The 16,611-nt window shown below is 33.4% G+C and overlaps 1 protein-coding gene and 1 long non-coding RNA gene across 2 annotated transcripts; both read right to left on the bottom strand.

The window, feature by feature from the left end:
• Positions 1–5,161: 5,161 nt before the first annotated feature.
• Positions 5,162–9,253, bottom strand: LOC139527136 (uncharacterized). Its single transcript, XM_071322414.1, has 5 exons — positions 9,150–9,253; positions 7,591–7,744; positions 6,442–6,744; positions 5,967–5,984; positions 5,162–5,282 (listed from the first exon to the last, which is right to left on the bottom strand). The coding sequence occupies exons 2-5, from the start codon at positions 7,736–7,738 to the stop codon at positions 5,263–5,265; spliced, it is 489 nt and encodes a 162-aa protein (XP_071178515.1). The 5' UTR covers positions 7,739–7,744; positions 9,150–9,253; the 3' UTR covers positions 5,162–5,262.
• A 3,379-nt stretch (positions 9,254–12,632) lies between these two features.
• On the bottom strand, positions 12,633–16,036 carry LOC139527137 (uncharacterized). Its single transcript, XR_011665279.1, has 2 exons — positions 15,921–16,036; positions 12,633–14,474 (listed from the first exon to the last, which is right to left on the bottom strand). It is a non-coding gene; the product is annotated as an uncharacterized lncRNA (long non-coding RNA).
• Between the last annotated feature and the right edge of the window lie 575 nt (positions 16,037–16,611).

The raw sequence follows: 16,611 nt of genomic DNA, 5'->3' as shown, positions 1-16,611 counted from the left end.
ATTATTAGATTGATAAGTGTTTAACTCCACTTCAGCACTATTATGCCATTCCCTGATTGTCAGTTTTTGTTTCGCCTTGACAGAGTAAAATAGCGAGACATAGGTATGCTGTTTCCAATGTCGACAGCGTCAACAATGTATTAGTGTTGTGATTATTTCTAGTTTATGATGAACCACTAGTGGTAGGTCAATGATATCTGGTATGCAGTTGTATTAACATTGTCACATCTTATTACCATGGAGATTATTTGGCATGGTTCCCTCAGTCATGGTATATTGACTTTGAAATTTTGCTAAGATTGCTTGTATAAGTTTGTAATTAGTTCAGTTTATAAGGGAACCACTAGTGGTAGGTCTGATATTTCCAAATAGATTTTATAACCCCACACCCTAATTATGGTTCATTGACTTTTTACATAGTTTACAAGTTAATGTTTGTGTTTAGATTGGTTTAAAGGGATTAACCTATGAGATTTCAGTGGTATTTGGTATACAGCTGTATTATATATTAAAAAAAAGAAGATGTGGTATGATTTTGAATGAGACATAGTATTAGTATTGGCACATATCATTTGCGTGGAGATTGTTTGGCCCTGTACTTTCAATCATGGTTCATTGGCTTAAAATATTTGCAAAACTTACATACTTGTATTAAAGTAATGCTATTTTAATTTCAACATTTGCATTATCAAAATATCAAATAGACCAGACATATCTCTGTGTTAACAGATTATCATTGGTTGAGGTAGTCAGAGTTCCAAGAGAGAACCATGAGCTTCAGTAGAAAAACTGACAATCCTAGCTGATTAGGATTGGAGTCTAGGGCACCTACCATCTGTGTGCTTCACTCTCACAACTTCAGAGTTGACAGACAATATGTATGAAAAAACGAGATGAAATTACATGGAAAAAGTATATCAATTATACAAGAAATACCCTGAAGGTTGCAGATCTTGTCAGTGCAACAAATTCCTCATACCTCAGTTATTAGCATGATTATACAAGATGTTTATTTCAAATCTAATTTAAAAGATTATTTTGTCTCACCTTCACGGAGTCAAATAGCGAGACATAGGTATGCTGTTTCCGGCGTAGGCGAATGTATTAGTTTGTGATTAGGTCTAGTTTATGGTGAACCACAAGTGGTAGGTCAATCATATTTGGTATGCAGTTGTATAATCATTGGCACATCTCATTTCCATGGAGATTATATGGCCCTACCCCCTCAGTCATGGTCTAATGACTTCGAAACTTTTGCTTATTTTACATGTATTAGTTCGTGATTAGGTCAGATTTATGGGGAACCACAAGTGGTTGGTCAATGATATTTGGTATGTAGTTGTGTAAGCATTGGTAGAGTCTATATCTTATTTCCATGGAGATCATTTGGCTCCGCCCCTTAGTCATGGTCCATTGACTTTGAAAAAAATTCTGAGTTCTTATGTATTAGTTTGTGATTAGGTCAATTCAAGGGCAACAATTAGTGCTAGGCCAATGTTAATTGGTATTCAGTTGTATAAGCATTGGCACATCTCATTTCCATGGAGAATATTTGGCCTCGCCCCTCAGTGACAGTCTAATGACTGAAACTTATCTTAGTTTAAATATATTAGTTTGTGATTAGATCAGTTTAGGATGAACTGCTAATGTTAAGTCAATGATATTTGGTATGCAAATTTATTGGCATTTGCAAGTATCGTTTCCATGGAGATAATATAGCCACACGCCCTCTTATTGATTTTGAAACTTTTCTATAGTTTACTTGTTAAATGTTTGTATTTAGATTTGGGAACGACTTATAATAAGTCAATGGTTATGATGGTATTTGGCATGCAGTTGTATAAGCATTGGCACATTTCATGTACATGGCTATTGTTTAGCCATGTAACTGAGTCATGGTTCATTGACTTGAATATTTTCATAACTTATGTAAGATGTTAAAGTATTGCTATTTTGATTTCAACATTTGCATAATCAACATAACAAAAAGGCGAGACATATGTCTGTGATAACAGTTTATGATACTTTTAAAACAAAACAATAATAAACAATGCTATATCCAAAGACGGTCACAGTTACTGAAGATAAGCTCAAAATAATCAATCTTTTATTATGAAATCTTATATTCCAACTCTCTAATATCGGTAGCTGAACATGTAGGTAACCTCAAATTAAGCAATCAATCAGTTGTAACTACTCTTAATAGCTGTGGCTGTAATGTTAGGCAAGCCAAAATATCCAAGCTTTTATTATGACCCACCATAACCGAGGGGGCATTAAGTTTTAACCTTGTTCGTACGTACGTAAGTACGTCCCAATTTTGGTTTCCATTCTCTAACTTAAGTTTGCCTCAACCAAATGTTATGAAACTTATACACAATGCTTATTACCACAATATACAGATCAATTTTGAATTTTAGTGCCGTCACTTTTACTGTTCTAGAGTGATGCTCTTCACAAATGGAAAAAATGCTAAATTTTCATTTTTTTCTTAAAATATCAATCGGGTAATTTTTTTAAATTTGAGGTATCTTCCTGTGTCCATGATTATAGTGGAATCAACTACAATCAAAAGCTTTTTACAATGCTATGTTATATTTTTCCTCCCACTGATAAATTAAAGCAATTTCCCCTTCATTTCTAAAAATGAGTCTTCTTTGAAAACTGGAGTTATCTTCCTTTGTCCAGAATGGTAGTTGAATCAACTACAACCAATGCTTTATTCAATGCAATATCCAATTTTACTTCCTACTGATAAATTGAAGCAATCTTTACAATTCAGTGCTTACAAGGACTTTGATTATCGTTCTAGGGTTATGCCCCTTTACAAATGAAAAAAATAATTTTTCGTTTCAGTTCTCTTACTTGAGTTTGTCTTAACTAAATATAATGAAATATTGATATAATGCTTTTTAATACAAAACTCAGTCTAAGCTCAATTTTTGGAAGCATCACTTTTACAGTTCTTGAGTTATGTCCCTTTATAGCGTTATATTCTAGGAGGGGCATCGTCTGTGTCCCTATGGACACATTCCCCATTTATTATGAAATCATATAGGCCTACTCTCTAATATATGTGGCTGTAACAGGATGCAAACTCAACATAATGATTCTGCGGTTATGTAATCATTATGTTCTTTCTAATATTTGTGACTGTAACTGAAGGCAAACTCAAAATGCTATTACATTTTGTTATGCAATCGTACATACTTTATCTAATATTGGTGACTGTTACTGAGGGCAACCACAAAAAAGATGTTCTTGAAAGTAACCTCAAGTTCAACATTCAAGCTTTTGCTATGAATTCACTGTTCTCTCAAATAGTTATGGCTGTAACTGAAGCGATCTCAAAATACTCTTATCTTTTGATATGAATTCATACTGTCATACTCTCATACAGGAAGTTCATAGTATTTAATCGCTTGTAAATCGTATATACTAGGATCTTTCTAATATTGGTGGCTGCAACTAACAGGAAGTTCAAAATCGCAAACAATAGTCATACTATCTACTCGGTGACTGTTACTGAAGGCAACTCAGATTAAGTACTAAACCCTTTTGTAATCATAGTCCTATTCTCAAATATTGTTAGCTGTACTTGAAGTAAACCTCAAATTTAGCATTCAATAGGTTGTTCAGAATTAATTCTGTCCTACTCTCTAATATATGTAGCTGAAACTGAAGACAACCACATAATACTCAATTTTTTGTTATAAAACTGTCCTATTCTCTAATATTGATAACTGTACACATACTTTGAAGCGACCTCAAGTTTATCATTTATTAAGTTGATATGAATGTATTCTGTCCTACTCTCTAATTCATGTGGCTGTAACTGAAGGCAACCACATAATACTCAATCTTTTGTTATGAAATTATACTGTCCTATTCTCTAATATTGGTAACTGTATACTTTGAAGCGACCTCAAGTTTATCATTTATTAAGTTGATATGAATGTATTATGTCCTACTCTCATATATATGTGGCTGTAACTGAAGACAACCACATAATACTCAATCTTTTGTTATGAAATCATACTGTCCTATTCTCTAATATTGGTAACTGTATACTTTGAAGCGACCTCAAGTTTATCATTTATTAAGTTGATATGAATGTATTATGTCCTACTCTCATATATATGTGGCTGTAACTGAAGGCAAGCTCAAAATACTCAATATTTTGTTATGAAACCATACTGTCCTATTCTCTAATATTGGTAACTGTATACTTTGAAGCGACCTCAAGTTTAGCATTCAATAAGTTGATATGAATGTATTATGTCCTACTCTCATATATATGTGGCTGTAACTGAAGGCAACCACATAATACTCAATCTTTTGTTATGAAATTATACCGTCCTATTCTCTAATATTGGTAACTGTATACTTTGAAGCGACCTCAAATTTAACATTCAATAAGTTGATATGAATGTATTCTGTCCCACTGTCATATATATGTGGCTGTAACTGAAGGCAAGCTTAAAATACTCAATGTTTTGTTATGTAATCATACTTTCCTATTACCTAATATCTTTGACTATAATAACTGAAGACAATCACGAAAACCCCATTCTTTTGTTATGAAATCATACTGTCATACTCTCTAATATCTGCTACTGTAACTAAAGGCTTCCACAAAATATTCAATCTTTTTTTTATGAATTAACTCTGTCCTCTATAATATTGTTGGCTAAATCTGACAGCAAACTCAAAATACCCAATCTTTTGCTGTGCATTCGTACTGTCCCACTCTCTAATATTGGTGGCTGTCACCGAAGGCAAGCTCAAAATACTCAATCTGTTCTTTAGAGTATTTTTAAATAATTATATACAGCGATATGTTACAGTGGAAGTATCTTTGTTTATAATGTTGCTGTGCAGGTATTTATTATATCTTTTAAGTGTACAAAGATTACCAAACCTAATTTAATCCCATAGTGATTGACACTTACAAAGGGTGAACTACCATCCACGCAGATAAGAGACCAGAAGGGCTACATATACGGGAATATAAATATGGACTGAGACTACCATCTAAATAATAGTCCACAATATGGGTTGATATAACGATATGTAGTTTTGTTCAGTGTAATTTGGATTCAGTGAAAATCAGTAATACTCTGAATGTGAATTTTATTTCACTAATAAAACAAGAAGACTATTTCAGAACAAAATAATTTATTTTGGAACTGTTTCAAAATATACGGAGACAGGGACAACACACACCGAAACATCACACACATAACTAAACACCACAGTGGTTTAGTAGTTGTAGTTGAAGCCTAAAAAAAGAAAGAAAAAGATTAATTTAAAAATCACACCTATTTGCTTTATGTCATCAATACAAAGGGTTACTTAAAAGACTAAATGTAACATTACAATACATAGAATTTGATTTCGTGAGCAATTTTATAGACTGTTATTGCTTTATGTATAAACATCTGTCTTTTATAAATTTAGAATGTTATAACGCGATATGGTTTTTTTTCTTCTTCATGTTTGGTCGTCATTGGTTTCTGTATGAAAAAAAGAAGACAAAGATGTAAATTTTAATATAAAAAAACGAAAGTTTATTTGGAAATTGTTGGAAAATAAGAGATAACAGGAAAGCCACGCACATGTCTGAAGCCCGAGTGTTAAGTTAAAAACCTGCAGGGATACAACATAAGTCATGGAATTCTAGTGAGAAAGTTGTTATTTTCATGAGATTATTTATATCAGTCGGACGAGGAATATATATATCCTACTGGAGCAGGATCTGCTTACCCTTCCGGAGCACATGAGATCACCCCCAGTTTTTTGGTGGGGTTCGTGTTGTTTATTCTTTAGTTTTCTATGTTGTGTCATGTGTGCTGTTGTTTGTTTGTCTTTTTCATTTTTAGCCATGGCGTTGTCAGTTTGTTTTAGATTTATGAGTTTGACTGTCCCTTTGGTATCTTTCGTCCCTCTTTTAAAGATAAACATACTTGCACTTCTTCTGTATCCTGAGAAAGAAAAACAACAGTAAACCATTATTAATTGTCCACTGTAGAAAATTTTATATATTGTCCACTATGGAAAGTTGATATGTTATTTGCAAAGCATGCATTGACATTTTGAACAATCCGTTTTTCATGATAAAAAAGTAGCAAAATGTGTCTTCTCTCTCCATTTGTTAAGATACAGTTTAATTGAAATATAGAACTCTGGTTTCGGTATAGTACGGAGACTGGTTATTAATAAGTTACATACTATCGACGAGTAACAAACTTTCCGGAATACTAGTAGGATATTTCAAATAGCTTCAACTTCAACTTCAATTTCATATAATTTTTAGAAGATTTACATATTGGTAATCCAATACGAATAAATATTTGAAAGTTCACTGATAAACAGCCAACGACTTATACTTCTTTCAAATCCGAAAAAGCGAAATGATGTATTATAAAAAAATCCACTTACTCCTTTTGCCAAATCCAGCATCAACACCAACTCCTCCGCCGATTCTTCCTCCGAATCCACCTCCAACACCGCCACGGAATCCACCACCGAGACCGCCGCCAAATCCACCACCACGACCACCACTTGAAAGGGCTAGACGAGCAGCAAGACTGGCACTGAGGGATGCACTGCTTCCTATTCCACCACCTAAACCTCCACCTAATCCGCCTAATCCACCCCCGAATCCTCCTCCTAGTCTACCGCCAAATCCGCCACCGCCTAGTCCTCCGCCAAACCCACCAAGACCGCCGCCTAGGCCACCCCCTGTAATGTTAACGAAGAAAATAATAGATCTTTGTTTGGTTGACATTTTGTTTTCAATTATCCTTAGATAGACGTTTTCACCACATGATATTTTAGTCAGCTGTATATAAATGACAACCCGTTCTTTAAAGCTATTTATCTACTGTGTGTGTGTTTGTTAGGTATTGCTTTTTTTCTTTTCGTTTTTCTTCTTTGTCCTTTTGCACATGCGTGTTTGTGTTGTGTAGATTTTATTTTTATAGCTTGTTATTCGTGCAACCAACCTATACTTTCGTTTCACTAGCTATAAAACGCAGTTGTATAGAACAATCAGTAGACTAGTATTCCCCCTTACAGTTCCATAAATATATCTACTTTTTTTTTTTTTTTTTTTGAATGTTTCATTATACTTTTTACTAGACCAGCATTTTGAATCGAAAATTTAACGTGCCAGATTTTGTGATTTTTTACAGAAAAAACAGAAAAATAACATGTGGTTGTTCGGACTTAGTGGATGACGATATAACGGGTGTTGAAATATCGGAACGACCCTGTCCAAATATCTTATTCGAATTCTGAGACGGTCAAACGTTTCTTTTAATTGACTATTCAATATACTGTTTTTTTTTACTTTTTTGTTTGGCCGACAGCGATAAAAATCAAGAGGAGCACGTCTACAATGAAACCATCGAGCCAGTTGATTACAACTTTTGAAGTATGTCGTCTAAATAGTCTACATAGTTGCGATGTAAATATTGTCCCCTGTAGATTATTATTTACATTGTCAAGTTGCTACGATGTAATTTTCTACAGGTGAGAATATTCCGAAATGTATGCGCAGTAGGTTGAGTTATATCGTCTGCTTACCTCCGATGCTGCCACTAATACCACCTCCGATACTGCCACTAATACCACCTGCTCCACCACCCCAGCCTCCACGTCTGCCATATCCATTGGCATTAGCAGCAACAACCATTACTGCCATTACCATAGACATACATTGAAGGCGATTCATTTTTATCTACAAATTAACAAGTACACTTTATTTAAGAAGATTAAGAACCGATTAACACTGCATTTTACCTAGAAACTGTACTTTATTTCCCAATTTACAAATTGATGTCTGTATTATGAGGTTCTAACATTGTATCACATTTTTGGAACCTATATATATAGTTAAGTTACACAAAGGCATATCTAACGATGCCTCTAAATTGTGATCATAATAGTACCTCGCATATTTTCGGGTTTTTTTTTACAACAAAGACTAATAAAAGTCATTTCAACGCAAACCCAGAAGTCTATCGGAATCAAAATACTGTTTTATTAATTTCATTACAGATCTTTTCTATGTAAATTTTACAATTTTGAATTCACAGTATTGTACTCGACATTGGTCTATAGCTTTGAAAAACATAACAATTGTATAGATTTTAACGAATTGATAATTTTTCTTTAGTATATCATTTACGTTTAAAAAACATTCAAAAATCTACGAGGTTTCATGAACTTGACGTTTTTTTTTTTTATACATATCTGTATTTCAATTTCATAGGGATATAATACGTTATTTTATTCTGTATTTCTGTAGGTTTACTGAAATGTCAAAAACGTAGACACAGCAGATATTCGTGTAATCCAATGAGAATAAAACCCACTGACTGCACCAAAGGATCTAGTGGTCAATATGATAATGAGTAACTGGTCATTTTTAAATATGCCTAACTTATAAGAAAAAATACAACTCCCGCAATAGGAAAAAAAAACTACGTTGCTTAGATACCAAGTTGATGCAGTTGTGGGAGAATTGTGGGTACATTCGTATTAGACCAGATCACATGATCTCGAATAGAAAAAAGTTGCTATTTGGAATGTATGTAGTAAAAAATTGAACCAATTGAAGCGTTCCATGGCCGACAACGATTCTAGTCAACAAAAGTAACAGTAGGCTCAAAATCAAATGTAATTTCTTATCTATCTAAAATTGTAATAGATAAGGAAAACAGTTAAACTATCTTATGAAATACTTTCGTTGCAAAGCAAATGCATACGATTCTGAAAACCTCACCTAGTAGGAAAGTAAGACAAATATCATATAACAAAGAGGTGTTTGGAAGTTCTTTACTGCAGAAAATGATAACAGAGAAATGATGAAAAAGAAAGGAATTTTGAGGATGATGTTTATATGCTTTCAAATAATTACGAAGATATTCATTTTAATCTGAACGCGTAAAATTGCCATTAAAAGTTTCTCGTTTTGGATTTGAAGCAATGGTTTTGATAAGAAAGCAACTCATTGTAAATAGTACTCAAATAAGGCTTTTATTTAAAACTTGGTACCTTGTATCCAATTTCATTATCTATGAAAAATGCATAGCATTCAATCATTTTTTTTATGATTTACTAGTATATTGAAAGCCACTTACCCTGAGTGCTGGACTTGGTTCTGAAGAAGAAAATCGGGATGTACTACTCTTTTTGTCTCCTCCCTTTATATACAATACATTTTTAAAAGGAAATATCAAATGACTTGTTCAACAAACGATATATAATTAAATTTGTTAAATCAACTCAAAAGTTTTGACCTGCATGTTAAATAAATAAATATTTATTATTGTTTTACGATGAAATGGACATATACTACATCTTTTACATTTTGAAAACATTATAATTGTCATAAACATCAAAGAAGGACATCGCATGAATCATTAAAATTAAAACATGAAAAATTAAATAAAAAAACATATATAATACGTAGTGAATAGTGCATATGTTGAAAAAAGGAAGTTTCAAGGCTAACATAATTATAAGTTACCATAAAAAAAATAATAACGAGAAGACATTGCATAGTACTAAAGAGGTCACGTCTATCAAATAACATGTACACATGTTCTGTGTGTTACAAGTATGTTAAAAATATTGAATTTGTAAAATGAATACAATAAATACGTACAGATTTAGAAACTTTTTGAATCGATAGATAGAAGCACGCATTTGAGTTATATAAAACTATGGTTGGAGATATGATACGAGTGCCAATGAGACAAATATCCACCATAGGACATTTTTCAAAGGACGTGGATTGCTAACTAACTATAGGGCACCGCTCGGCCTTCATCGATGTGCAAGCCTATACACCATGAGCTTAATGAAATTTTTACTTGAAAGAAATGAGTCAATCTTTATTTTGGCTTTAATATTAATAAATGATATTATCTATAGAATTATCTTACTTTAACAATTATCTCGAAAATTTTAAAGCTTTTAATACGTTCTGTACTAGAGATTTTAAGTGGGTACAGATCACTAGCGGGGAATTAATGCTTTCAAATTCAGCTGAACGTTTAAATCACATACTATTAAATTATATAAAATAAAGAAGAACCAACTTTTCAATGATCCAAATTAGTTACGTTTGTCAAACTGTTATCATGACCGATATTCCTTGAAATTAATTCTGTAGATTGTGGGATTCAAAGTTCTCCAAATTTTTACCAATAGTTCAGTCATTTTAAAACAAAAATAATTTATGAATATAAAATGAGCCAAATCTATCTCAGTCAAAGTGTTGGTTATCGCTTTAAAAAGGGAACTTGAGGGACTGTACCTTTGATTGCACTTAAATATAATTGAAATATCTTCAAATGATTATACGACGAAAGACCTATCTATATCAACAAATTAGTCAACACAGGTAAGTTCTGCGGTCTAAATCATATTGTCATCTATACATGCATATTACATTTCCAATAATAATATACGACCTTTTTTAGTTGGAGAAATAAACCTTTTTCATTCACTGGCAAACATGAAACACCAAGATGTAGAAGAAATATATCCCATTCCATAAACTTTTTATTATGTGCTTCACTTTTTACCTTTCAAGAAATTGTATGTCAGTATTCATGGTATTGTTCGTCTTGTTCTTGCAAATATCTATTCTTTAACGTCTATAATTTTTTATGAGTTCATATATAGGCAAATGATAACTATACAGCAATTTAATTAAAATATTGATCTTTGATTTCGTTGCTCATACGAGTACGTGAGTTCCGATTGATCTGAATTTTCATCAAATTGGCTAAACAGAAAAACAACACATACTACATACCATTGGCGACATCATGTCCTCATGCAAGTAATAATTGGTTATTCTATAAATTCTACTTCTTACCAAAAAAGGTATTTCAATAATTTTCTCGCAGTGTTGAAGACCCATTCGGCTGTTTTCTGCTGTTTTCTGATCTTTGGTCGGGTTGTTGTCTCTTTGACACAATCCGCATTTCCATTTCCATTCTCAATTTTATTAATTTTACCCGATAGAAAATTTCCTTTTACTGTTGGCATTTCATGAGCAAACTCAGTAGCCTTCTCTATAGATCAAATGGTATTTGCAAAACTTTTAGGAATTTTGGACCTCAGTGCTCTTCAACTTCGTACGTTATTTGGCCTTTTAAACTTTTTTGGATACGAGCGTCACTGATTAGTCTTTTGTATAGACGAAACGCGCGTCTGGCGTATATACAAAATTTAGTCCTGGTATCTATGATGAGTTTATTGTACTCTCAGAAAATAACCATTCACTTACAATTTAAGATAGATAGGAATTAACATTAAAGAAGTTGATATAGGATATAGTTGGCGGTTCCAGAAATTTTCATAAATGGGGCCCACTGACAGCCTAATAAGGGACCACGCTACAGTCATGCTTCCTTATTATTCAACAAAAAAATCCAACAAAAGGGGGGGGGGCTTGGACCCTGCTGCCCCCTTAATTCGCCTCTGAGTTTCCATGACTGGGTGATTTGGTTGACTATTTTACTAACAAGCTTAAGTGTAATCAAGTTGACATAAGACCTATTCTAATCAGTTCCTATTGGCTTCAATATTTACCCAATCTAACAAATTATAACTGTGTCTTGAATGAGATCAAGGATATGCTCATATAACCTTCCGGTCTGTGCACCAGACATTACTCCCGATTTCAATTTTTATAATCATGATTGCATGACAATATAGTGTAAATTAAGAAATTAATGCGTGCATTTATTATTGTGACAAAATATGGACAACAATACGAGATTAATTTATGATAATTCAATTGATTGATTGGTTGTCGGTTAACGTTACTTTCAACACTAACTTAGTGTTCTTTCGTGACGGTATTTTTTGTGTGTGGATAAAGTCGGAGTGCCAGAGAGAACACTTCCAAACTTCGGTAAGAAATTGCGAATCTGAGAAACTCTGCATATCTGAATGCGAAATATTATTATTGCGAAACTATCCTCGTCATTTTATTCGCAGTTATAAAAACCAGCCAAAATTTTCTGAATTTTCAGTATTGTAAACTGTGTGATATATTTTTTTTAAGATTGTCTTTTTAAATCGTTTTCATTTATATGAAAATCAGTAATATATTATGATTGACGATATAAATGAGACACCTATCTACCAGAGACCAAAAGAATATGTTGCCAAGCTGTATAGTTCACCGTTCGGCCTTCAACGATGAGCTAAAACCATACCTTATAGTAAGATATAATAAAATCAGTATCAACATGAGGAAAAATTCAAAAAGAAAACAAAAACCTGATTTATACTGAAACAAATAGAAAATAAAAAAAAATCTGCAGACAGCAACGAACGACAACCACTGAATAAGAGGCTCTTGACCTGGCACAAGCATAAAACTGAACGTGGCGTGGTTACAAAATAAGTAAGCGCCAAAATGCTCTTGACTCATCAGATAGTTTTTTAGCCTACTAAAAACCCACAAAAAAGAGTACCCGCTATTGTACCGAAGCAAACTCAAAGCCCAATTCCAACTAATAAATAAACCATGTCTTTCTAGACAAATGTAGCAATCAGTACACATCCAATGGATTTAAGATAAAGGCGACATTAAGTTGTTTTTCTACAATTTTATTTATCCTTTATTTTACAAACACATAATTATTCTAGTCCACTAATAAACATACAATATATAAAATACCAGAAATAGAAAGCATAAAATCTGGATGCATGGGAACTTAAAAAAGTCGAGTAAAACGAAATTCAAAACTTGATGACTTTTGTAATCACTTAAATCTATAAAACACGACAGACTTGTGACTGTTATTTAAAACGACAAGTTTACAGAAATCCCTACTAAATGTCACACCATAAGGATAGGAGACACCATCGTCTTTTCTTAAGACAGTGTCGTGAAATTTGCCGTCTGGAGAAAGTCTCAGTATACTATGCGTATTATACCCCGCCAAGTACACGTTTTCGTGCTTATCCATTGTTATACCGGCTACTCCGGAAATTTTGTTATACCGGTATACCGGCGTCCCATCTAATTTTACACAACGTAAATCACCTCTGCTGCGAACAAGCAATTGATTGTTAAGTGTGTTATATACAATGAAATAAATAGGCGATCTGCAACATGGTATTTTAGACTGGTACAGTCCGTTTGTATCTAATACATGAATGCTTCCCTGTTCGTCGCCACAAAATATTTTATCTTCGGTCGCCGCAACGCCATTAAAAGCATACCAAACGTGTATTTGATTTCCTGCAATTGTCATGGAAGCGGTGTCGACAAATTGTATGGATTTGGACAGTGGCATTGTCACAATCGCTTTACTCGAGTGTGGAATCAATGCTATACCAAATGGATCACTCGGGAATGTAATTTCCTTCTCAAAATACTTGCACTCACTGTATACATACACTTTTGGATATGACGGGTTATAATTGCAAAGAAGTAGTTTATTATCGCGAGTTACGACTAAATCTGTCAAATAATAATTTTCACCGGATTTTAGATTTAATTTTACACCACTCTTAAATTCAATCAATGGCTTTGCTGCATATGGCTGCGCTTGCGCGTTCTTATTTCTCAGTGGTCTGTACTGGACACTACAGGAACGGCTCCTATCGAGGACCGAACCTATGGAACCCATATTAATATTTTTTCTTTCATAAAACTTTATTTCAACTTGTTTTGTGGACGAAATTATGTAGTCAAGTTTGCTCTCAGCTTTTTGAATTTCAGAAACGTTTTCGCGTAAAGCTAGAAAAAGTTGGTTGTTTGAGCCATGATTTTTCAGAAACTCAAGTTCGTTTTTACTGTCACAGAGAGCAGTTGACAACTTTAATATGTCATTTTTTTGTTTCTGGATCTCAGCTTCATTTTTCTCTTGCATGGTTACAAACTTCGCTACCAGATCGCACTCTAAGTCATCAATGTGTTTTATCAGCCGAATTTTCAGCATGCGTATTTGCTCTGTAATTGTTATTTTATTCTGTTCAAGCAATTGCAGGTTTTGTTCCCTATTCGCAAGAAGGTGATCCAAAGTTTCTACAATGTGCGTAATATCTTTAAAGATGTCCGCAAATAAAGATGAGTTTTTGACATCCTTTGCCGCTTGGTCTAAAGGTAACACCTTTTCGCATGTTCTGTGACAGTCTGGAATGCATGCACGACAACACACAGACTCGTGATCAGTGCAGTAATAATCCAATAATATATCAACATGAATGTTACAATATTTCTTCGCAGACTCAGGAACATGAATTGTGGAGCCAATTGCCGACAAATTAATCACATGGTGTGATTTGAACGCTTTGAAACGCAGGTGAGATTCGGCGCAATCTTTACAAAGTTGTTCTTCACAGTCTGCACAATATCTCGTCGCAAATGAAGACTTGTCTTCTTCGGAACACGGGTCACAGAAAGCTTGAGACGCCATATTGTTCTTCGCCTGTAAATAATAAGACTATATATCTTTATCATTATTTCGTTATTTACGTCATGAAAAAGTATTAAATTTCATACAAACAAATGTACTATACTTAAAGAAGAAGATGTGGTGTGCTTGTAAATGAGACAACTTAACTATATTGAAATAAGATGTGATATGCTTGCAAATGAAACAATTCTTACCTAAAGACCTTATTACGTAGAAGTTAGCCACTGCAGATCACTGGAGCGGAATTCAACAATGAGCGAAACCATCAAAGCAACCATCAAGCTGGATATAATGTGTTGCAGAGGTGGATTTAGATCATGGTTTTCCATGGGGGCTCCTCCCCATTTTGTAGACAAATTTGGTTGATAATTTAGGTAATTAATGAAGCATGACTATATCGGGCCCCCTCTTAGCCTTGCAGTCATTGCCTCTACCTTTTCATGAACATTTCTGGACCCACCACTGTGTTGTAAGTCATAAGATGACTTTTAGTTATGAATCATTTACTTTCTTTGTTGACTCCTGTAGACATATATAACTATTTATTAATAAAGTGTCCTGATTCATTTTAAAAAGTAAACGAAAAACAATTATTATGGAAGACAGCAATTAATGTGACTGGGTTAAACATGTTTGAGAGCGTTAACTTATATCGAATTGTAATGCCAAATTAGAGACATTAGAGTGTTGACACCAATTTCACGGTCCATTGAAAATGGAAATGATAGTGCGAGTAGAGGGCATCAGTGTACTATGGACACATTCTTGTTTTAGAATTTGACGAAATCAAAAGTTTTCACTGAGAACATAATAGGAGGTGCAGAGTTGCATTGTACATTCTATAATATGTTGTTTTGCTTTCAATTGGTTAAGAAGGACATTTTTGACCTTATTTTTTAAAGTTTCAATTTTATCACGGATGTAGCCTGTTGCAAGGTTCTCGGCTTATCCAATATACCGTCATTAACACAGGACTTGCGTAGTGTCTTAATTGTGAATTTGTTACACTCCTGATCATGCACGAACTTTTACCATTGGACGTAAAGCAAACTCAAATAAACCAAGCAATATTATTCTACTTTGTAGATCGAGTAATTCGAGTAAACACCAATTTCATAAACCAAGTCATTACACAACTGACTCTCGTGTTTGATTTTAATCAGAATGGATGACAATGATAATGAATTCCTAAGTAATAAAATAGAGAATGAAAATACGGACTGTGCCAAAGAGACCACAACCTGGCAAAAGAGTAAAACACAACAAAAGACCAACAACAGCGATAAAATACCGCACCCGGAGGCGGACTTCAGCTGGCCCCTAATTATAAATGTGTGCTAGTTCAGTGAAAATGAACGTCATACTAAACTCATACTAGGCTAAAAAAAAAAATGAATGACTTAAAATTAAAAAAAAACCCCATACAAATGAAGACTAACAAAAGATCAGAATACTTACTGAAATCAATGGTTTGGTTTCTTCATATAGCCTTAAGTAAAGATCGAAGACGCCATTTATTTCACAATAACAACAAAATATTTATCATACGTTTATTTACTATGCTTTAAATACTGATCGATCGAGTACTTATAAAGTATATACGTTAAAGGTCCCCACTGAAAGGTAAATATTTGAAATAATTGTACATTTTCTACGCTACGATGGTTACTACCATTGATATTGTATTTTTTTTAAATCTTGATTAAAGAGGTACGCTAGGGGGATATCTAACTTTTAAGTACATGTATAGCATGCCAAAGCAAACTTTGTAATCATGTCGTTTGGTGTTATAATGCATATAAAGTTCGTTGCAGAAAATTGATAATTATTATATTTTTCTGTCTATGAAGAAATAACATTGCATACATGGGAACCATTGAAATTGGACGACAAAAACAAGCATTTGCTTATATTTGAAACATACGGGTCAACAGATGAGTTCTGTAAAAGTAAAAAAAATATGAGCTGTCACAATTTTTGACAAGATTAAAAAAAAAAATACGTATACATATATTTCAAATTTTCATTCATAAATTAAGATTATTAAGGTATAAAGATTCCAACTTATTCAGACAATATTGACTTTAGATGAATTCGTTTTGATCCTTTCAGTCATGTATCTTAGTGTTTTACAGCGCTGGCTTTTAAA

Source organism: Mytilus edulis, chromosome 6 (assembly GCF_963676685.1).
Source record: "Mytilus edulis chromosome 6, xbMytEdul2.2, whole genome shotgun sequence".
Classification (NCBI taxonomy): domain Eukaryota; kingdom Metazoa; phylum Mollusca; class Bivalvia; order Mytilida; family Mytilidae; genus Mytilus; species Mytilus edulis.
Note: the sequence above shows the minus strand (reverse complement) of the source record. Positions and strands in the feature narration are given on the sequence as shown.